The sequence below is a fragment of the Cyphomyrmex costatus genome, unplaced genomic scaffold (assembly GCF_001594065.2).
Source record: "Cyphomyrmex costatus isolate MS0001 unplaced genomic scaffold, Ccosl1.0 scaffold14, whole genome shotgun sequence".
Classification (NCBI taxonomy): Eukaryota; Metazoa; Arthropoda; class Insecta; order Hymenoptera; family Formicidae; genus Cyphomyrmex; species Cyphomyrmex costatus.
The window spans coordinates 1,304,322-1,327,592 of NW_017275390.1; the positions used below are offsets into that span (position 1 = coordinate 1,304,322).

Here is a 23,271-nt window from a genome sequence, read left to right on the forward strand (position 1 = left end):
TATATATATATTTATATATATAAATATATATATACTATATGAAAGAAAATAAATAAGAAAGAGAAAAAAAATATTTTAATACATTTTTTATGAAATTTTCGACATAACAGAATAATTATTTCTGTTGTAGGTATTACCCAAGACGCGTCTGGTCTGCCCGAAAAGAAACGGGTTTGCTGCTATCATTGCAATAAAACATTTAAGACGGAGCTGATACTTCGTACACATATTAAAAATACGCACATGGAAAAAGACCCGATGAAATGCACCGACTGTGAGGCTATTTTCACATCCGATGTACGTCTGCGTCATCATTTGATGGTTGCGCACAATCGTCTCGAGGGTACTTTGGCATGTCCTCACTGTCCAAAACGATTCGTGAATCAATTACGGCTAAAGACTCATATGATCTCCCATTCTGAGGAAAGACCATATACTTGCGAGATTTGTGGTTTCAATTTGAAGACAAAAATTCAGCTGATCAAGCATCATCAAAACCGACACAGCGACGAGAGACCCTTGCAGTGCAGGTAAGTGAATTATTATATTTGTTATTAAACGTTTGTAGCAGGAAAAAATTGATTCTTTGAATTTTTACATATGAGATTATTAAATTATTTTATTCTTCTTGGAATATGCATGTGATAAATAATCCGTTGTAACTTTTTCTACAAAATATAAATATATTGAAAAAACGCGCGATTAAAATACATGTCAAGTATTATTATGCATTCAACAAGGAAACTGTCTAATATGTCTCTTTCTCTCTCTTTCGCACGCGCAATTGAATACGATTTAATAACTGTTTGGAAGATTGTAATTCGTAATCGTTTGCGTCTTATCAAAATGGAAAAGTTAAGAATAATATTCATACATTATATATATATTTTTTAATTTACATTATCATATTTATTTATTGTTTATTCAATATTACAGATACTGTCCTTGGCGATGCAAGCAAGTGAGTGCTCTCGTATGTCACGAGCGTACGCATACCAATGAACGCCCATATTCGTGCAGCGTATGCCGGCAACGTTTCAAATATCTCGGCGACAAAAACAAACATGAACGTCGTCACGAAAGTCTCGGTGGTGCAGGCTTCAAGCGTATTGTACCTGGAAGAAATGTCAAACAGAAGAATTCGTTGCGTGTTCGCAATTCCGACGAATCTGATCAGGAAGATTCCATCAAGCGCCCGGAGAGTCAATTGGGTATTACCGAAGAGCAATTCGAGGAACAACAGGAAGAACAATATGACAATTTACCGGAAGGACAAATAGTCAAATTCGAAGAAGTTAAATTTGAAGCTGGAGATCAATATGAACAGGTGTATGAGCAGGTAAGACTCTTACTTAGTTTTATTTTATGAATCTTATTGATTTTTTAATTTCTTTCGCGAATTTAATTGTGTTTCTCTAGGATTATGAAGAAACTTCGAGAGAAGCATCGGAAGCTACTGAATTAATCATGAACATAGAAGATTCCAATATGTATACTGAAGAAGTTACGGCCGATAGTATAGAGTCAAGTGCAGAGATCATAACAGATGAAATTATGACGAATGATATTTTGCAATCTGGCACTGCGGTGGTGTTGCAAAGCGAAGATGACTCAGGGAAGATTCAAGTGATACCCATACCAGTGGTGCTATCTCTGGCCGATGCAAATACTGAAGTTAATCTCCCGACCGCGTCAATCATGTATAACAATTAGATTTTTCTTGACAGAACTTTCTGTAAATTAAATGTATTGATAAAAGATTCAAGAATGTTAACTCCAATCTTATTTTTGAACTCTATGTAATCTCCTAATTGATTATGACAAGATTGAATATCATGGTATATGCAAATAATATCACGATATAACAGAAAAAAATATTTTATTTTTCTATCTACTTGAATTCTATCCAATTGAATTCTCATTTCTATTATGTAATTATAGGAGAGAGTTCCGTTAAATCAGAAAACTCTATATAACATTCCTTAAATTTGTGATGGAGTTTTCTAGATTTCAGATTTTTCAAATTTTCTATTCTCAATTAGAATTTTTTAAATCTTTATGGGTTAAAAAAAATAAATAAATATACATATATATTAAATTGTTATGAAAAAAATTATTTTTTTATGCTAAAAGAACACCCCTAAATTTTTATTAAAAAAATATTAAGATTTAGAGATCGCTAGTGATCGATTTTTAAATTAAATTTTCGATTTTTTTAAATACATGTTCAACATAATGCGAAAATGCATATATATCGCAAATTTAATATTATTAATGCAATATAATGCAATATTACGTCGCAAATAATCTAAATTTTAAGCATGATACTCTTATGTTTTTTTGCTTGCTGAACACGATGCAATAAATTTAGCTCTACGATATATGCTTTAAGAAATACAGCCTGATTAATGTAAGCCTGAAAAAATAATCAAATTTCGAGTTTAAGGTTGTTTTTAGCAAAGTTTTACGCGTTCAAATAGGTCCTTGCGTTCCTCAAATTGTAGGTCTATTCAGGTCTATTCACCCAGAACAAAGGTCCAGTTAAATTTTTCCGGGATCTACAGGGCCCCCCGATTCTCTAACTTTGTAACTGCATATACGTTTATCGTTCGATCATCGATGTGCATCTGAGTTTACGAATACGTTTCTCTTACGAATGAGGGTCTGAGCATAGGATTATTTTACCAGACAGATTTAATAAGTTGTAAACGTAAGCAACGCACAAGCTTTGGCGTATGAAGTTGTGAAATTAATGGACACATCGCTATATCTCTTGATAGCGTGCTATCACGTGCTATATAAGCAAAAATAAGTAATCTAATCGTTTGTAAGCAAGTCAAAAATAATCTTGTTAATTGTCCTGAAAGTCTTAATGTGTTACGGCAATCCTGTGCTCAGACTCTGAGTTAAAGAATCGGGGCCCAGAACTTTTAAAAGTTCCCTTTAACTGGACTTATTTGTTTGTAATTGGGAAAGGTGAGAGTGCGTTCTGTTTCACGCATAGTGCGTATATTATATCATTTTTATCCTTGTTCACCGAATATTAAAGAAAGATAAAATGATACATCATGTGCATAATGCGTGAAACTGAATGCAGCCTAATAAATATAAGGCTGGAATCAGATTACGCATTAAAGATTGAAATTAAAGATTGAAATTTGGCCAATCAAAATAATAAGAGCTAAAATTCTTTTATTCTTATTGATTAAATTTCAATCTTCAATGCGTAGTCTGATTCCGAACTTACTAATTGTGTTTTCTATATATTGGGAAAGCTAGAAAAACTCCGCTGCACACTAAGTGCAATTGAATGTAAATTCTACATATTTTCAGTATTAAACTAAATAATTTAATTCTTTTAACATTATAAGGTTATCGTGATAACAAAGAATATGTAACTATAAAAGGGTTAAAATATTTATTAACACTGAAAATATGTGATTTACTTTGCAATCAATTGCATTCAGTGTGTAACTTGCACTAGTGTTGCACTAGTTTTCCGAAAATGCTATAAGGCCGGAATCAGATTATTATTGATTATGTATTGAAGATTAAAGATTGAAAATTGAAATTTGACCAATGAGAGTAAAGGAATTTTAGCTTCTATTATTTTGATTGGCCAAATTTCAATTTTTCAATCTTAAATCTCAATTTTTAATGCGTAGTCTGATTCCGATTATTCGTGATTTCGAAACAAATGTTTTATTATAGTTAAACACATTTTTGTTTTTCAATCACTTGCAACTTATTATAACTTACGTATACGTAACTATTTAAAAAATAAGGCTCCTAAAAAATAAGAGCGAGACACGGGTCCTGTATTCATAGTCAGACTTTATATTTAAAACTCCCTTAAATTTATCTTTAGATGCTCATCAGTAGCCAATAAAATAATTCGTAGAGCATCTGAAGATAAACTTAAGAAAATATTAAATATAAAGACTGACTATGAATATGGGTAAGGCTCTCGCTGTCTGTTTGCTCTTTTGGTATGCGAGAGGCGAGGATAGTCTCTATGGCTCTATCGCTGTGCTTCGATCGCTCAGCGCTCGAAGTGAGCCGAACGCTACGTCACAAAAAGAAACAAAAGTGATGAGAATGATTTCTCTGCGCGCCGGGATCGCCAAGCCGTTATTGTCGCCAAATTAATAAGCCATTTGGTTTATTAAAAAATTTGAATTGCAGGAACTACAACATATAAATTAAAACAACACGAGACTATTAAAACAGTTCATGTTAAAACTGTGCAATACTAAGAAGCAAGCAGAAAATGCATTTATTTATTCGATAGCGCAACATTCCAAAATCGGGACAGTCTATCTCTCGTGAAATTTTCATAACAATGGAATCCATACATAATATGTATTCACTGATATACAGGATCTACAATATATATAACACCGAATCCGAAGTGCGCTGATGATTATAGATCTCTTAATCATCAGGTGGAGTCATTTTTCGAATCTTTAAATGCTAAAATCGCGTATATCAGCGCAAGCGGGATTGAACTCAGATCTACAAATTGCGAGTCAATCACACCGAGTGACGAGTTACTCGATGCCTTAGCAAGCAGAAAATGCAGAACAAAAATTAGAAACTAAAGACCGTTAATGTATGAACTAATACGAATACGAAGCCTATATCTGACTTGGATCTTTAATTCCTTATATATAATTTCGCGTGAATTTATACCTGCTAATATACGTAGTCCCCCCAAACTGCGCGCCGAACAAAATGATTAGAAAGATGGAAGACAAATACATATATTGGAAAGCTATTATTAAAGTGATATATAAGGTTCATAGAATATGCGATCAAAAAATGCAAAATATAAGATTCCTACGGTAGAGAAAAAAAAAATGTTTATTATAAATGGTTATAAATTTTATTTAGAAAATGAATCAGCAGTTAACTTATATCAAATATATATTATATTTTTAGAAATAAAAACAAAAAGTCATAATCAATCATTAAAAAATTACCAAAAAAATAATATCAATAAATAGAACTTTTTAAATTCGACAATTTTTATCTGAAACACACTTCTGTAAAATATATATTTTTCGTTATTTTTTTTATTATTTACATTGTGTGTAAAAAGTACCCGGGATTTATCATTTGAAAGACGCGCGTAAAAGTATTGCCACAATTTTTTTTCTGTAAGTTGGTACCACTGTACTGAGTTATCACTTATCACGCGGAATTTGAGCGCGATCTGTCACTCCGTGTGTTGACAGCGGCTTTTTGTCAATCATACTTTTGAGTGCTCTGCGATTTTTACAATGGAAAAATCAGTTGAACAAAAAGTTTGCCTTAAATTTTGTGTGTCAAACGAAATTTCGTGTGCCAAATCACTGAAAATGTTGCAGAAGGCCTACGGTGAATCGTGCACGTCAAATAGGTATATGAATGGTATAAAGTATTCAAACAGGGCCGAGAAGTGGTAATTGATTTGCCTCGTTCTGGTCGATCTTCAACGTCTACGAACGACGAAAACAAGAAACTGGTGTTCAAGAATCGTCGTGTGAGTCTTAGAGAGTTGGGCTCAATAGGTAAACATATCTCTTCTAAGTCCGTTCATAACATTATGACTGATATTTTGGGCATGAACTGCATCGCCGAACGACTAGTTCCGAAAGAGCTCAATTTTGTCCAAAGAGCATCGAAAGCAGGTCGCTGAAGACATGATTTCCCGAACTTCTATGGATCTCATCTTCATGGAACATCTGGTGGAGTAACTGGCGACGAGACATGGGTTTACGAGTACGACATGTAAACAAGCCAATAATCTTCGGAATGGCGCCTCGAAAACAAGCCGAAACCCAAAAAACCGCATCAAAATCACTCGAAAATCAAGGTCATGCTGGCAGTTTTCTTCGATTACTGTGATGTAGAGCACTCCAAATTTTTTCCAGAGGGACAAACGGTGAATAAGGAATACTATGTAGGCATCATGAGACGTTTACATGAGAATATCCACCGAAAACTGCCAGATTTGTGGAATGACAATTCATGGATTTTGCACCACAATAATGCATCATCGCACAAAGCTATTGTTGTAAAAGAGTTTTTGGTAAAAAACTCAACAAATATCATCGACCAAGCACCGTACTCGCCTGATATGGCTTCGTGTGACTTTTTCCTGTTTCCGAAGTTAAAACTGCCACTTTGAAGGCATTTTGAATCAATTGAGGCCATAAAAGAAAATTTGCTGAAGGAGCTAAAGGCCATACCTCAGTCAGCCTACGAACGATGTATGGAGGATTGGGTCAAGCGGTGGCATAGTTGCATTGCACTCGATGAGTGCCTAAAATCAATTTTAATTGAATAAATTAATTTTTTTGTGTTTTATTTAACAATTTCGGGTACTTTTTACACAGAATATACATTCATTCTTTATGTATTTATATAGAAAATATCAGACTTTGTATTTTATTTATATAAAATAAAATTTTATGTTTTTATATACAACAGGACTATTGTGAATATGCCGGATGATGCATCCGAAAGAATACACTTCATACAGCACAGAAGGATTGCAAAAACACTATAAAAATATTTCATTGCAAGGTGGCAATATAATGCAGTGTTGCGTAGTTTGTTTTGTTAACTAGATTTACTAGTTGACTAAAAAATCGTAGCGTTGGAATCTGCCTGCTGAATGTTTATCAATTGTCCACATCATTATATACATATAATTGGCTAATTTAAAATAATATAATTTCATTAATGAAGCAGTAAAAAATTACTATTAGGAAATAGCAGATATAAGTAATGTGCGCAGTTGAACTATATGCAAGTGCACCGCTCTCCTACCTGTCAAAGTAATATAAAATGTATCATCACACAACACATAATTTCAGTACGATGTACATATATTAATGATAGTGTTACAATTGTGTAATATTATATTCGGTATATATATTCGGTATTAGTAAGTAATTTAAACGGATAAGGTCGAGAAAAAAAACAGATTCAATGTAAGATAAAAAAACTTGTCCTTTTTTAATATATTTTCTAGTGTAAAAATAAATTTGATAAAAGTAGTAATGTAACCGTAAATGTTATGTTATATAATAAATAATCAAATATAATCGGTGTGTGTTGTCATAGTATATGTATATTGAGAAAAAAATTTAAGCTATGGAAAAATTATTTGGAATTAATAAAAAAAATACGTACATTTATTAGAGTAAATGGATATAATGATCTTAAAATTTTAGCTTGTAAATAGTTATTATTTTATTTCTTACTTGTCAGTGCATAAGGCATTTTCAGTACCAGATGTAGAGCTTAACAAATCAGAATAGGACTTGACAATTTTTTATTGCCACAATTGCAATGGGTCGTAATTTTGCAATATTTCTACAATATTTTCACAAAATTACAGCGTTGTGTTGTAATGTAGCTAAAGATTCTGTGCTGCATGAAATTTAAAAATGTGTAATGTTTGACATAAAATTTGTAAGTAAAGTTTATTTCAATGTAACTTACACATTTATCTGAATTAATAGTATATCTACTTCGAAGTATCTATGAAATCTTTCTGCGCTTACTCCAATGTATGTACTATTGAAAATTCTTTCCAGTTAGAATCGGAATGTTTATGTCATCTAAAAAAAAATATAAAATTCTTTTGTCCTTCTCTTTATTTTACTGTGAATCGCGAAAGAATTGTATGGCAAAATCATGCCGATTCCTTTATAAAGAAGATTGTTATACATAAAGATATAACTTTTAAATTAACTAGTAGTTTTTTGAACATGGCCGAAGACACTATCGCGTCTCCTGATGTAAGTGCAAAAGTAATATAAATATTTTATTCGATAAAATATTTAATGTACATTTTGCTAAGAATGTTATACACATTCAGTATTTTATCAATTACAATATTTATATCACGTTTTTATTATTAAAAAATTTGTGAAGACCTTTAGCATGCACTTGTATAGAATAATGTAAGTTGAAATTCAATTAATTTTCAACGAATAGTCTGAAAGTAGCTTTAAAATAAAATAATAACAAAGTCCATAATCCACAAGTTTTATTATTAAAAAACTTGTGGAGACCTTTAGCATGCACTTGCATAGAATAATGTAACTTCAAATTCAATTAATTTTCAACGAATAGTCTGACAGTAGCTTTAAAATAAAATAATATATTAATACTCTGATAAATTTGAACCAGATAAACGAATTGTATCTGGTTAAATATAACTTATAGCGTTTTTCACTGGGCCGTATTGAGTACTGTACGAGATTGTTGAAAGTGCGAGTTTTCTTGCATTCTCAGCTAAACGTGTGTCGATCTCGGTGCGGTTCAGAGCGGTTACAGTGCACACTTTGCTATATTCGATATATTTATTATGGAAGGATATAGCACATTAATTTCAAAATCAATAATGACACTGAAACTTATTACTTGATGTAAAAATAATTTAAAAAAATATAATAAAAAAATAACTAAAAAAAACTAATTTTCTCACAAGAGCTGATACTCAAAAATATTTTTTTAGTTATATTTTTTTTTATTTTTTAACAATTTTATCACAGCGTTGATATTTGTATTATGTACCGAATTTTTAAAATTATAAGTTATATTAACATTGAGAATAATCTGAGCGAGGTATAAACATTTGTTTAAATTCATTTTGTTTATTTTTAATAATATAGCATTAAAGACCTTGTTTGGTTCTTACAATTTATCATTTTAATTTTCTCATTGTTTTTTTTTTCGAAAAGTTAAGTTTGAACAAATGTAAAAAATTGCTCATGTATAATTATATATGTAATTATGTATAAGCCAACTTTTTATATTTCTTCAAACTAGAGTTTTTTTTCAATAAAAACATTACAAAAATTATCTTTTTAATTATTTTTGTATGTTTTCTCATTATTATTATTTTTCTTATACTAATCAATAGTTTTACAAAAGAATGATGTATGGATATATATGGACACATTTCATACATAATTATATGTTTATACATATATGTATATGTACGTATGTTCATATATGAAAAATTTTTATCGGAATACTATTGTTTCGTGTAACATCATAAGCTGCAAAAATAATAAAAACATTATATAATATATGTATTTACTTCCTTATTCGTAATGTTATGCACCACTTCAACAAAATTTTTAATCTTCAGAATTTTTTGTGGAATTTTTAGAAATAATTCCACTTCATCACTGCTAGATGATGAAGAAAACAAATCTAGCTGTCCAAATACTAATTGAGCATCCCGCACAGCCATATTGCACCTGACACTGTCTTCCGAAGTTCATGCCGAAGAACACGTTAGTGTGCAAAAATTCAGCACTAGGATTTCCAATGAAACACCGCGCACCGTTTTCGTGCACATCGAAACGCTCAGTGAAACACTGCTCTCGTCAAGAGTGCACCAGTGTAACCAGTGAAAAACGCTATTAGTTTTACAATCTAGATTTTCTTTACAAAAAAAGTCAATCTTTCTTTGATCGATATATATATATATATATATATCGATCAAAGAAAGATATATATATATAACTGAGTGATATATATATATATATAACAAGCTGTTCTGTATTAATTGCACTATTTTTTATCCGAGTTTCTTTTGTTAAATTACTTCTAAAATAATTTTCCAAATTTATCAAAATTTTGACAGCAGAGAAAGAGAAATGATATTTCTTTCTTTTTACTTTCTCACTTACTTTTTTAAATATATCAGTAGCCAAACTTCAAATTAAGATTTGTCAGTCCACTTAAAATTGTTTTAAGATTAGACTTTTAACACTCTTATTAACGAGTTGAAATTTTAATGTTTGTCTAAACTTTGGTAGTATTGCACAAGTATTTGCCATGCTTTAGGTGCCATGAAACCATCCGGGAGACTCTGGCCTCTGTTTGCTAATTCTGCAAATAAAATAATTCATGTTGAATCATCTAACATCTGTTTTGTTTAATTTTGCTTTTATTATTTACCTTTTGTCACTAATTATTTTACTTATAATGTTCATACATACTTTATAGAATATTAAAATTTATGTATTGTAGAATATCATAATCAAAAACTCACCTCGCATCTTTGTTCCCGAAATAAACTCAAAGTCTTGCTTTCGCTCAGGTTCGAAGTATGCCATTTTACCATTTCGCGTATCATAAGCGGCCACTTTAAATGGAATAATCTCGAGATTATGAAGACCTCGGGCCATGGAGAGTATTCTGGCACCATGAGTGGGATCGTATAAATTGCCGTCAGGCGTAGCGTCTTTGTTTGGGTGTGGTATACCCGCAGGATCCCTACCTACAATGTAGAAATTCGCGCCAGCGTTCATCCTAGCCTTTGCGTGCCATTGAACCTACATAAAAGCATAATTGTATTTATCTTATTTATGTTACTCGAGAGATCCAGCTGGTAAATATAATAATAAGAGATGCAGAGGCTTACAACAGAAACAACGTCAAAGTTACAAATTAATTAAACAATTGAAATTAACAGTAAAATTACAACTGAAGCTAAAGCTAAGGCTCGTAAAGTTAGTTACAATTTTCACCTCAATCGGACCAGCATACATCATCGGGCTGGGAAAAATGGCTAATAACGTAGAATTAGCATCCAGTACACCCTCGTCTAGAACGGCTTTATGCTGCAGGATTCTAGTATACAAGGATACATCATCTTCTTTTGTCCAGCCACCTAGCGGATGAAGTAGTAGCACAGGATTTTTGAAACCACGCTCCTCCAACAATAATCTTTTTGTATCCTTGTGTGATAAACAAGATGATTATCACTTATGTGAAGGACATGGAAACTATTTGTTTTGAACAGGTGATATACCTGCATAAGAAGCGCATGTCCATTGTGAATGGGGTTTCTTAGCTGGAAAGCAAATACCGCATCAGCCTTCATTTTTCGACATCTGGCACGGATCTCATTTGGTGTGAGTCTGTACTTGTCGAGTCCGTCATGCCATTTGATTCTCTCCAGTACTTCAAGATCGCCACCCATTAACCAGTCCCCAGAATCATAAATCATCCTGACATAGGGATGACCTAAGTTATTAGTGCCAAACTGCCAACTGCAACGCTCCTCTTTTCGATGGAAATAAAATTCCGGTCTTCGTAGAATGGCCAAAGCTTTTTGCTTATGTCTCAAGGTCACAGCAAGAGAATTTTCCAAACGGTTCTTATCAATCGTACTTATCGCAAGGACAATTGGCACAGATTGATTTACTTCTTTGCCATCTTTGAGCAAACATCGCAAGTGCTGAGCCTTAAAGAAGATAAGTTATGATTAAATTAACAAGTTAATGATTGAGTTGACGAGTAAAATCTTATCTCTCTTGTTTAACTTTCAAATAACACATATGTGGAATGCAATTATGCTTCAAGATTATTTCAAGCATACCTGAAGATATTGATGTTCCCTCATAAAACCTGTTAAGGGCGCTGCCCATCCTTCCGCCAAGATTTGCAGCCATTGCACGTCGAGTTCATTAATCTCCACGCTCTGTAGAGTTTCCGCTTCCATTTTCACAGAAACTAGTCTAGAATCTGGGATAAAGAGCTCCTTGATCAGATCTGATGGTTTTGCAAGTGGTGGAATGATCTGGTGCTTCTCTAAAAGTTCAATTACAGTCAAAGCAGACTCCTCAGGAGTACAATTCTCGGTCCTGACAATTAAATCAGGTTTCGTGGGTCTCTCGTACATTTGATCAATGCCAGTGAAACCTTTAATGGTACCCTGTCGCGCTTTTTTGTAAAGGCCTTTAGTGTCGCGAGCTTCACAAATTTGCAAGGGTGTATCTACAAATATCTCGAAAAAGGGTAAGTCAGCTTCTTTATGAATCTGCCTTGCCATCTGTCTGTCTTCTTCGAAAGGTGATACAAAGCTGCAAAGACATATTTGTCCACTATCGGCGAAGAGTTTTGCTACTTCAGCCACTCTTCTAATATTTTCTTTTCTGTCTTGCTTGCTAAAGGTTAAATTACGATTTAGACCACTCCTAACATTGTCGCCGTCTAGGCCATAGGCAGGAATACCGTGATTCACCAAAATCGCTTCCATTTGAAACGATATAGAGGTCTTGCCAGCACCAGAAAGACCAGTCAGCCATACTGTGCAACCTCGAAAGCCACGAATACTGCCGATTGCTTGTCCTCGTTTGGCTCTGGATACGTGATGCGCTTGCTCCGATACGTTTGCGCAGAGCTAAAAAAAATTTTCAAAATTTTATTATTTGGAAATATATTTTCTGAAGAAACAGAATGTAAATTGAAATTTTAAAAGATATAATGTATTTATTGTGTTCTTCACAATATAAGTTAGACATTAAAAGGAAAATAAAGAAATACACATAATCTCTTTATAATACAGCTATATTTTTACTTAAGCTATATTTTTAGCTGTAAATCAAATATAGCATTGTAATTAAAATATATATAACAGAATTTTTTTTAAAAAAGATTGTTTTCCAATTGCTCAACACAAACATACACAAATGTACAAAGTAAAGCTTTGTACACAGCTCAATTAGAACAGAATGTATATGAAGCTTCAAATAAGTTGAACTAAATGTAGCTTGTATGCCTGTATTAAATGAAAACACTCAATGTCCTCCAACCACATCTATAGCTATCGTAATTAATAACACGTAATTGTTATATAACAGAATAACATGTCCAATCGTGTACAAAAGTAATGATAAAAATAACTAAATTTCGTTACCGTTATCAAAAAAATGTAACTACATTACCGTTACAGATGAAAAAAAAGTAACGGAGTTACTAGTAGAGTTATCAAAAAAGTAACTTGTAACTGAACTTCGTTACAAGTAAGAAGTTAATTGCATTCCCTATCTCTTAGATATGCCAATTTCAAGGAAAGTTATTCAAAAAGAAAGGACAGGTGTAATTACAATTTCAAATAAATCTTCAAAAGTAAAACTTTCCGTAAGATTCCATTCCATATTTTAGACAATGCAAATTTTTTCATAATAAATAAATTTTCTTCAGTGTAATGCCATCCATAACGAATCATCCTATATAAAATAAGTTAAATAAGACATTAAGTCTTTAAACAGACAAGCAAGAAACTCCTGTTTTTCTTCTAATTTAATTTTATTTTATGCCATGTGTGATTAAACAATAAAATATTTAAATTTAAAACCTTAAATTTGTTTGTACTTTTGTATTTAAAGTAAATATGAAATATGTACATACATGTATATATTTTGGAAAAAAGAAAAAAAAATTAAAAATGATCAGCTCAATATTCGAATAATAGATACTAAACTAAAGCAAATTATATGTATGATCCATACAAAGTAGATATAAAGCCTATTTTACAAGGTGTTTCTAGTTTCTTGTTTCTTGCTTTTTGCTATTTTGTACACCTTGTCTGTTCGTTTCTTGTTTTTTGTTTTCTATCATCCAAGAAAAAGTTGACAAACTTTGGAAGAAACAAGAAGCACGTGGCAAGAAATATAATTGTTAATAAAACGGTGGCAAAGAAAGGAGAAAGCAGGAAGTAAAAAACGAAAAACAGAAAACAAAGAATGCATTGTAGAATAGCCTTAAAGTATCTTGTTTTACAAGTTTTATTATATTATTTTAATTTGATATTGAATGCGAGGCAAAAGGAGTGTTTTTGCATAAAATACACGTACCATCATCTTTTTATTCGGTGGCGGTGCGATATTCTGCTCGGCGTTACTCTGGCCAGCATTACTGGATGACATGATTGCAGCTACTGGCAGCTACTGGCAGTTACGAGTTTACGAGCATACACGTGGCAACTGTGATAAACGCAATCGGAGACAAGTACGATAACGAATAACGTTTCGTAACTCCATTGTTACAATTATCAACGTTAATTGCATTGTGTTGCAGTTTATTAAGTTATTTGCGTCTTCTTTGCTTTTGATTGGGGTTCCGATTCAGTCATCGGTGTCGATTAACCAGATACAAAATCATTGAACTATACTAAGTTACAAAGGGAACGGGCTCCCTCATCAATCTCCATCAATTTCGATGAAATAATGGCATGGAATGTGGAACCGGTGAAACAAGAGTGATGATCTCTTATCATCTCTTATATACCCGTATCAGTAGAGCCAGGGATGCACAATTGTGCACAAATGCACACTGCACATGCAAGTTTATTAGGATGCTTTCCAACGAGCGACACAACTGGACACAACACAGATGACACGGTATATCACGCCTTGTTGTTCGTCTGTTAAAAAAGGATGTGATGATCACTGATGATCACACAAGCTCTGCTATTGGATATCGTACCGTCGTTTGTCAGCCAATCAAGACGAAGCAGCTTTGTCTTGATTATTTACTGTACCGATTAGTAGTTCACTACTGATTACAAGTCAAGATCTCAAGATGACCAACCTCATTATTAGTGCGAATTGTTGTCAAATTTTATTCATAATATAATTTAGGTCTTTGCAACAATATAACTTTCTTCTTAAAGAAGTAATAATGTTGATACTTATCAATAATATATTATATATAAAATAATGTTTACGTAGTATACTTCTAACTCTATCAATAAAAAAAAAATAATTAGAAATGCAAATTTAGGTTGATACTGGAAATCAACAGAGATTCTTTACCGCACTTTATAAATTAATTTCTTCAAAATTAATTAATAATTTCGTTAGAAGTAAGTAGCAAACTAAAGATTAAATATGACAGGTAGCGTTTAGAAATCATTTTGTAATTTAATAACAAACTATTTAATTATTTTGAAATTTATTGAATGTAGATGGTCATTTGACTAGCTAGGTGTTAAAATACATCTTTAATTTGATAGATTTTAATCATTTCAAAAATTTCAGCACAATTTATTTCCATCAGGAGCGCTGTAAAAAAAGTAGATGTTGTTTTGTAGTTGACGTCCACTCTTTAGAGGGCGATAGTGTTCAAGGTAGTTTGCGGTATAGGAAAAAGGCTCTCATGTCTTCTTTCAGGTCTGTTGAATTTAATGTTAACCTAAAATTAACGTTAAAATAAGTGAAAATCGCTGGAAGCTTCAGCCAAAAATTAAGAAATAATATTTTCTATATTACGTATATACAACCTCTGTTGGAATTGTTGAAGAGATTACATATTTATTCTTATCAGTCCTCAGTAATCATTGGCTGTTATTATATGGTATTTGAGAAACATTAAACTGTAAATATTAAAAAATATAAAATAATTTATAATAGTTGTTATTAAACTGTAAATATTAAAAAATATAAAATAATTTATAATAGTTGTTATTAAACTGTAAATAGTGAAAATTAATTTTTTGAAAGATAATGATATTTAACAAGAATTGATTCAGGCATATACAGAATACTGTGAGATAAAAGCTGTTTAATTCAAAATCAAAATAGAGTAGTGGAATATTTATTTTTTTCATTCATCTTAGTTATGTTATTATAGTCTTCTGTTTTGACAAGATGTTAAATCAACAACATCCTCTGTTGAGCACCATAGACTCGTACATAGAGCCACTTTTGAAACGCGTTTTACAAACTAAAAAACTTGGTAAGTTTTACATTATTAATTTTTATTTTCATTTCCTGATAAATTGGTATTTTTATTATGGATATATTACATTTTTTGAAGGTGTTCCTTACGGTCTGATAAAATTGGATTCGGTATCATCAAGTTGCAATAAGAATAAAAATGATTGTTTCAAATTATCGATTCCCTATGCTGGAGAGCACCTTATGTGGAATATACTATTTGATTCACAATGTCCAGAAATAGGTCCGGATTTCATATTCAATGATCAAAATTTTTTAATAGATCCAGACATTGATATTTTATCTACTTGGGTACCTAGTCTTGTTAAATGGAATCCTAATGATACCGATGCACTGCTCAATGTTCTAACAGAGTTATTATTGTATTACAAGGAACATCAGGTAAGCAATAAACATAGCAATGCATAAGCGCAATGTTGATTATATAATATGGATGTTGTATGATAAATTAATATATATATGTAATATATCTTATAACAATTATAATTGGAGATCAAACTGATAAGAATAAATCTAATTAAGAGAAATCCTATTTTTAGTCAAGATGGATCTTGATTTTACTATGTTTCCATGTGAATTAAATACATGTCCAATTCTGCAAACATACTAAAATCTTTTTTATTTTTGAGATAATCATGAGCAGAACTAGAATAAGTGATATCATGTATTAAATTAAAAAACAAATAATTTTGATGCTAATTAGAGTATTTTACAAGAATATTAATAATTTAATATTAATAAGACTTAAAAACTGCGAATAAATTTATTACAAAAATATTATATTTTATAGAACTTGAAATACATAGATTTATTATATTCAGATATATGAAGGTAAAGACTTTTATATTTCTAGATACAGTTACTTGGAAAACAGGAAGATCGATTACAACTTGAATACAGCACACTTGTTGGAGAAACAGAGATATGTAAAGAAGATATAGAAGTCATGATGTTGCTAGGATTAAAACCTGTGGAAGCGAGATTTTTAATTCGCATATCTGTGGATTTTACTCGATTACCTCCGCGTATGAATAAATCACAGACTGATGAAGTAATGCTTCTAGTAACATTTTATGGACCAGATTGGAATCGTATTTCTCCACAACTTTATTTATCTAAGACCTTAGAAGATGCTATTGGTAGACCAGAACCTTTACTCATTCCACCATTACCACCTAACAAATATCTAATGGATTATGTTCCTGAAGTAATAAAATTCCTGGAAGAAAAAGTATATAATTTCTCATACATTTTACAAAATTACACAGAATTCGCAAATATTTATATATATTCTTTGTTGCAGATAAACAGTGCAGTTCAATGTTTTGAAAGCAGAAAAGAATTTATCGTGTTTCTACTTGTATTGCAACGCGGTAGCATAGTAGAATATGATGCTATAGAGTTTAATTGGATTATTATTTTATTGGAACATCGGGACTTCCATTTTCTCATACACTTTAATCTTCCATCAATATTTCCGAAAGAAAAACCACAAATTGCATTACAATCGGTATATCATTTGACATCACAGGGTATCTTATACAGAGAAGTATTGGATGATGTACCATATAGTCCTAGATGGTCGATGAAATTAATGGTTGACAAATTATTAACGTACATAATAGAAAATGCTGTTCAAAAGTTTCAAGCGAACTCTATAAAAAATAATCGTTTTTAATAATTTATTCTGAAAAAGTTATATTTTATTATAAAGAATGTTTAATAGTTGCAATTGAAATAAAAACTGTTTCGTTCCAATGTAATAAACATCGATATGTTTTCATGTATCCTTTTTTTTTAGTTTTCGACAGTTATATTTTTTAGCTTAGATAATCTTTTACACAGTTGATATGAACTTAATGAATAATTTGTACAAATCATTCTATGAATATATGGAAAATATACCAAATATTTCATAAATAGATGTTTGTAAGAAATACCAATACAAATGCTCTATTATTATTTAAGTAATTATTCAGTAATTATCTACTAATTAATACTAGCATTCGTGTTGATAGTTATTTAAAACCAAAATTATATTTAAAAGCAGTAATTTTTTTTTAAGTATTGAATTATATAAAACAAAAATTCATAGCACTAGTTCATTTGTATCATATATGTTTTAAAGAAATATTTTTATATGGCAATTTTATACCATTCGATAGAGCAAAGTTTCAGCTTTAAGAATCTGTTCTTTAAATGAATTTATAGTATGTGCAGATGATTTTTTTTTGGAGTTTATGAGCAATCAAAATCAAATGCTCCTTTTAGGCTTGAAATCTTTTTTTTTTTTTTTTTTCAAATTTAAGTTCCGATTATTTTTAACAAAGTTAAGCTGGAAACGCAATGAAAAGCACAGGCAATAGGAACAGGGAATAAGAGATTTCAACCTATCAGAAAACGTTTATTCTAGTATACACGGTTATCTGATAGGTTGTTCCCATCGCCTGTGCTTTTCATTCTATTTCCAGCTTTACAGTTTACTCGAATTTGAAATTTGTAGAAATTTTTGTTTCAATATCCAATTCAACATTTCCGGGAAAGAGGAACGTCGATTGGCCGATACGTGAGACGTCTTATTCCCTAGCATACCGCCGCGTCTCGCGTTTAGGAATTATCAATTCTGTCCGGGTTGCCGTTGGCAGCCCTGCGTACGTCGCGCAGCGCAAAGAGCGTGCGCAGAACGGAATCTTCTCAAAAGTGTCCGGCCGCCGTCACCTGTGCTCACGACTCGAGGTAAGTGTTTACGCCTTTATATCGTTTTTTAAGGAAAACTTTACGGTATCGCAGCATGTACGCGGTCGCGGTGACGCGTCGTGTGAAATTGTCGCCGAATACGGGAGTGTCACGTGTCAATACGCGTCGTGGGACTGGCAAATATGTTCGCGGCGGCGGCGGCAACACGGCGGCGGTCCTTCGAGACCACCGCGCCGCGGCTGCCTTCGCGTTGCCTGTTTTCGCCGTGGCAACTTCACGCGATGCATCGCTATTGCTGCGACTCCGCGGCGGTCGCCGCCTGCCACTTTCCTTCTGTCACCCGAAGTTCGTCGCGGACCAATTGTTTCGTGTTTTTTCTCTCATGGACGAAAACCGCACGTTGCAGCTTCTCCGCTTGTAACCGGCTGTCGCGTCGGTTTTCCCGCAGGGTCGGTCTCGTTCATCGCATCGCGCGGCGTTTGGCGCGTCCCGCATCGAGACGCCGGGATTTTACTCGTTCGTAACGTAGTCACATATCGTGTTGTGTGTATCATGCCTGCGCGTAAAGCGTCGTAAGTATCACCTGTCATGGCGCGCGCCGCCGTCCCTGCCGCCGTTATTACACGGCTTGCTCCAGTCACGGCAATATTGCAATTTGTTTACTTTCGGTCGCGCTCCTCGATTGCGTATTCAACCCTCCATAAATCTACTTTTCCTTCCTGAGGGGAAAAAAAAAAAAAATGACGATCGCGAGTTTCGCGCGTAGATTTCACCGTGCAAAATAAAAATTGCAGTTTCCAGTATTTACAGCTAAAAAAGAACAAACTTCGTCTCATCTGGATGTCAATCTTAACGTAACTCAACCCAACCTGACCCTAACCTGCCTAACTATCTATGCTTACGCGCGCAGGCATGCTCGGGCAGCCGCGCAAAGTGAATCGTCAAAATCGTCTTTCAAAATCGCTCTCGATATTTAAGATTTATTTCCTTCCTTCCTCCATATATTTCACAACATTTACATGGACGAACCTCGATTATTACGTATCTGCTCGGTAATTTTGCCGGATGGCTCAATTTCGTTCGTATGTTAAATTTGTCTCGATTGACACGCTTGGGGACTACCCGATCATGTTCTATCCTCTGGAAATTTTTTAGATGCAAGACAATGAACGTGAAATTATCGATGTTTACAGGACAAGTGTAACGTCGACGTGTTGACGATCATGTGGCGTGCAGGGGGAAAGAGGGTGGCCACGATGGCGGCCGCCACGCGCCATGTCGCAACCACGCTCTTGCACGTCATCTTGCGCGTTCCCTTTGCCCCCTTTCGGCATCCTGTTGCGCGTCGTGTCCACCGTGTGCAATGGGGGGAAAGCGCACATTAGCATTTTTTTTTTTTTTTTTCTTGTACTTGCACAGACAAACGTTATACGCCAACGGCCCTTTTCGCGACAGATCTAAGAATTCGCGAAATGTTACATTAGTTCGTTCGGAAATTTCAAATTTTCTAGCTCAAAATAGTATATTGTACATTTTTTTAAATTAGTGATTATACCGTTCCATAGAACAGTTTCAGCTTTAAGAAACTTATTTCTTAATTGTGGTACAATGATTTTTAACGGAATCATGAGCAAAATTAAAAAAAAAAAACAAAATGCTCCTTTATTCAACTTGCAAATAACTCAGGAACAAAAAATCGTAGGAACATTTTAGAAAAATGATTTTTTGTGAGGAAAGCTTCAAGCTTTCAAATATGTAGTTGACAATTTTCACAATTTTTTTGGGCACGTGAAAGACCCACAAAGCGAAAAGAAAATTTTTCTTCTTTTTCAACTTGTAGTTTTTTTATATGTAAGAAATATCAAACTCATAGAATTAAAATATTTTTTTTTTGTTTTTTAAAGGAAAGATTTCAAGCTTTAAAATTCTTTTTTAAATTTAAATTTTGTTTATTTTTTATGAAGATGTTTTATACATATACAGTTTTGAGCTAGAAAATTGAAATGGACTTTTTGAAGAATCTAATAAAAGAATTAAAAGACATACTGACATCGATCCTGTTTAAATAGAAAACAGCTATTTAAATATAACGTTGATTTTGTTTAAAAATATCCAAACTCGCAGATTTACTCTTAATGCAATCGGAATGAAAGAAAAATTGCTTACTGTACTTTTTATGATTTTTTTATTTATAATGATTCTGAACATAAGCACATCAGAATACATCAGATTTAGAGAACATTGAACTTTATTATAATTCATAATTTTTTTCGATTGAGTTGAAATGATAAGATTGGGTTTTCTTTTCCTTTATGCACACATGTTCTTTTTAGGATATAAACCCGTAGTCAGACTTTATACTTAAAGCTTCTTTAAGTTTATCTTCAGATATGCTTTACGAATTATTTTATTGAGCATCTAAAGATAAATTTATTTATTGAAATACAATGTTAGCCAACGCAAAATATTTGTGTGCGTGAAAAATATATATTAATACATAAATAAATTAGACGTTTCAACCCCGTTTTTGAATTATCCTCAGTACAGTAAAAAAATATATATTTAATTTACAGTCGTTCTTTTTTCCTAATTTTCATATATTCTAATTACTCAAATTTCAAAAATTCCTGTATGGAAATAGAAAGAAAATTGCGGATATTTAACATCGTCAAGTGTCGCAATTCCCCCGATAATTAATGATTACGAGTATAAAGTATTGACCTTGATATGCACATGGACATACTTTGAGTTTCATAAACGTTACAACCTGAAATACAGCTTTGGAGAATCGATCTGTGAATTGGAAGATAGTATCGTATTAAACCTTCCCAATGCATGAATGCGATACAAGGATTTGTAACAGAACACAAATCAACAAAGGCAAATCGGCAAAAGCAAAAGGATGAGCAAGAGAAAGAAGAGATGAGCGCAATGTAGAAAACAGCGGTGGCGTCGACAAAACACGGATGGACTAAAAATAGCACAAAGCACAAAACAGAGTGCAACGTGCGGATTATTATGCGAGACAAGGCGCGTTCTCGAAATAACGCGGTGTTTTGCTTTTTTTTTTTTTTTTTAAATATATTTGCACGTCTCTATATCTCTTCCTGCCGAAATTTGTCGTGTCACAAAAGCATCGGACTCGAAAATTCACGAAACTTGAATTCTCATGGAGTTGTCTGCGTACATAATTTGCGATATTTGAAGCGTCGTATGACGAATATCGATGCAATAAATGGAATTAAATTGGAAGAACTAAAAAATTTCTAATACTGTTTTAATATTGTTTTAAATAAATGTAGCAGTCAATATCTGGAAAACATAATCATGAATTTGAAATTGGAGTAAACAACTGATGGAATATTTTATCAATTAACAAGCTCTCGCGATTGTCTTATCTTACGATGAGATACAATACGTTGCAATCGTATTAATTGCATCGGTACCACTTGACCTTCGAGGAATCGGTGCTAACCTTGTTTAATGATTGAAAATATATGAATACGTATACCTACAATGTTGTAAATAAGTTTTCAGAAAAACGTGCATTTTTTTTTTTTTTTTTTCATTGTCAAGGCAAGATTGAATTGTTGTGTACAACATTTTTATAAAGAACGCTGTTTATTCGGATAATTGCTGTTTCTTCTCAGTCTCTTTTAACAGGCAAATCGGTATTTTTGTAGAGAAAATTAATCCTATCAGGATTTTTCAAGAACTTTAGATTAATGACGAATGAAGTTATTTACAATTGTAAAACATTGACATCAATGAAACTACATTTCCAAGATCCATATACATCGGAAAGAAATTTGATTATATCGAAATAAATTGTTCCATTATATATACACTTGCGGGGTGTTCCCTCGATGCTCCAACCTTGTTGTTTGAAAGTGTTTCGTTAGCGAGGGATACATATGTGAACGAGTGCACGTGCACGTAGTCGAGAGCCGAAGGAAAACGAGTTTTCTGCGAGTGCATAACACCGTCTCTCTTGCTCGCTCGTTACCAGCCAATCGAGATCACGGATTCAGACACAACCTCCGCTCGGCCTCCATGTCCATTGGCTGACCGCTCGGTGACGTTGTTGACCCCCTTTTGAAATTCGGTAAACAAGATCTCGCGAGAGCCCAGAAAACTGCCTGACGAATATCTACATGAGACGAATGAGAATGAGTAAATTACTTGCACAGCTCGCCAAGAATGATTAAGAAAATGTTTCTGTATGTCACGCAATCTGATCGTCGATAGTATAATTTCTCTCAAATGACGATGCTGGAAAACTTCTGACAGAAAGTCTATTCGGAAAGAAGTATAGTAACTGCTGAATTGTCGATATAAATATAGATTTTAAATAAAACGTTTAATTAGTAAATGATTGTTTCCAGGAGCAAATGATATTGACTAAATTTACAAACTTAGTAATCAATCGTTTCAAACTAGGACAGACCAAATTGCTTCAAATTAAGAACATCATTATAAATTGTCTTTTAAATGTGAAAATAAGTGTGATACATAACTTCCTAAAAAGTTGGTCACTAATCGTAAAATTTACGATGGAACGTACTGGCAAAATTCCTTCCAACTTCACACACTGTGCAAAGTGAACAGTTCGACAGAAAAGATAACGTTATTTTATTAAATTAAGCTTACTTTAATTGCGAGGTTTGAGCGAAGTAAGTTTATCTCATGCGAGAGAATCATATTGTGATAAGTGAAGCCAATGGATTTTCAATCAACACTTACGTGTCTAATAATGATTTACTAGATTCTTGGAGCACGATATTAGATAAATTGATATTTATGATAAAACATGAACAAGAAAAATTCCTTCCCGATTTCTGTTCAATTCAGCACTGTGAAAGCTTACGAAGTGAAGTTTGGGGCAGAAAAGACAACTTCATTTTATTAAATGCATTTCAATCGCGTGGCTTGAACGAAGTGAGGGCTTGTCTCACGAGGGGATCATCGCGATAAGTGAAACCAAGTGAGACCATTCAGGGTGAGGAAGCGATAGGGAGGGGGGGGGGGGGGG

At 32.9% G+C, this 23,271-nt stretch overlaps 3 protein-coding genes across 3 annotated transcripts in view; 2 read left to right on the forward strand and 1 right to left on the reverse strand.

The window, feature by feature from the left end:
* LOC108783042 (uncharacterized) overlaps window positions 1-1,747 on the forward strand; it is a 7,550-nt gene extending 5,803 nt beyond the window's left edge. The window contains exons 7-9 of the mRNA XM_018551488.1: window positions 131-530; window positions 937-1,339; window positions 1,420-1,747. Coding sequence (XP_018406990.1) covers window positions 131-530; window positions 937-1,339; window positions 1,420-1,713 — 1,097 coding nt within the window. The 3' untranslated portion in view covers window positions 1,714-1,747. The remainder of the gene's footprint in view (window positions 1-130; window positions 531-936; window positions 1,340-1,419) is intronic.
* An 8,058-nt stretch (window positions 1,748-9,805) lies between these two features.
* On the reverse strand, window positions 9,806-13,765 carry Papss (3'-phosphoadenosine 5'-phosphosulfate synthase). The gene is made up of 6 exons (XM_018551419.1): window positions 13,659-13,765; window positions 11,399-12,202; window positions 10,829-11,263; window positions 10,545-10,754; window positions 10,067-10,349; window positions 9,806-9,903 (listed from the first exon to the last, which is right to left on the reverse strand). The coding sequence occupies exons 1-6, from the start codon at window positions 13,728-13,730 to the stop codon at window positions 9,806-9,808; spliced, it is 1,902 nt and encodes a 633-aa protein (XP_018406921.1). The 5' UTR covers window positions 13,731-13,765.
* Window positions 13,766-15,420: 1,655 nt separating this feature from the next.
* On the forward strand, window positions 15,421-17,220 carry LOC108783013 (BRCA1-A complex subunit BRE). Its single transcript, XM_018551429.1, has 4 exons — window positions 15,421-15,540; window positions 15,622-15,923; window positions 16,396-16,773; window positions 16,846-17,220. Exons 1-4 carry the CDS (start codon window positions 15,453-15,455, stop codon window positions 17,218-17,220), a joined length of 1,143 nt encoding a protein of 380 aa, XP_018406931.1. The 5' UTR covers window positions 15,421-15,452.
* Window positions 17,221-23,271: the final 6,051 nt, after the last annotated feature.

Coding starts and splice junctions, on each gene's coding strand:
- Papss (XM_018551419.1), bottom strand. CDS start 13,730: ATGTCATCCAGTAATGCTGGCCAGAGTAACGCCGAGCAGAATATCGCA. Junction 10,350..10,544: donor TGTATGCTGGTCCGATTGAG/GTGAAAATTGTA, acceptor GCTTTTATGTAG/GTTCAATGGCACGCAAAGGC. Junction 9,904..10,066: donor TTCGGGAACAAAGATGCGAG/GTGAGTTTTTGA, acceptor TTTTATTTGCAG/AATTAGCAAACAGAGGCCAG.
- LOC108783013 (XM_018551429.1), top strand. CDS start 15,453: ATGTTAAATCAACAACATCCTCTGTTGAGCACCATAGACTCGTACATA. Junction 15,924..16,395: donor TGTATTACAAGGAACATCAG/GTAAGCAATAAA, acceptor TTATATTTCTAG/ATACAGTTACTTGGAAAACA. Junction 16,774..16,845: donor TAAAATTCCTGGAAGAAAAA/GTATATAATTTC, acceptor TCTTTGTTGCAG/ATAAACAGTGCAGTTCAATG.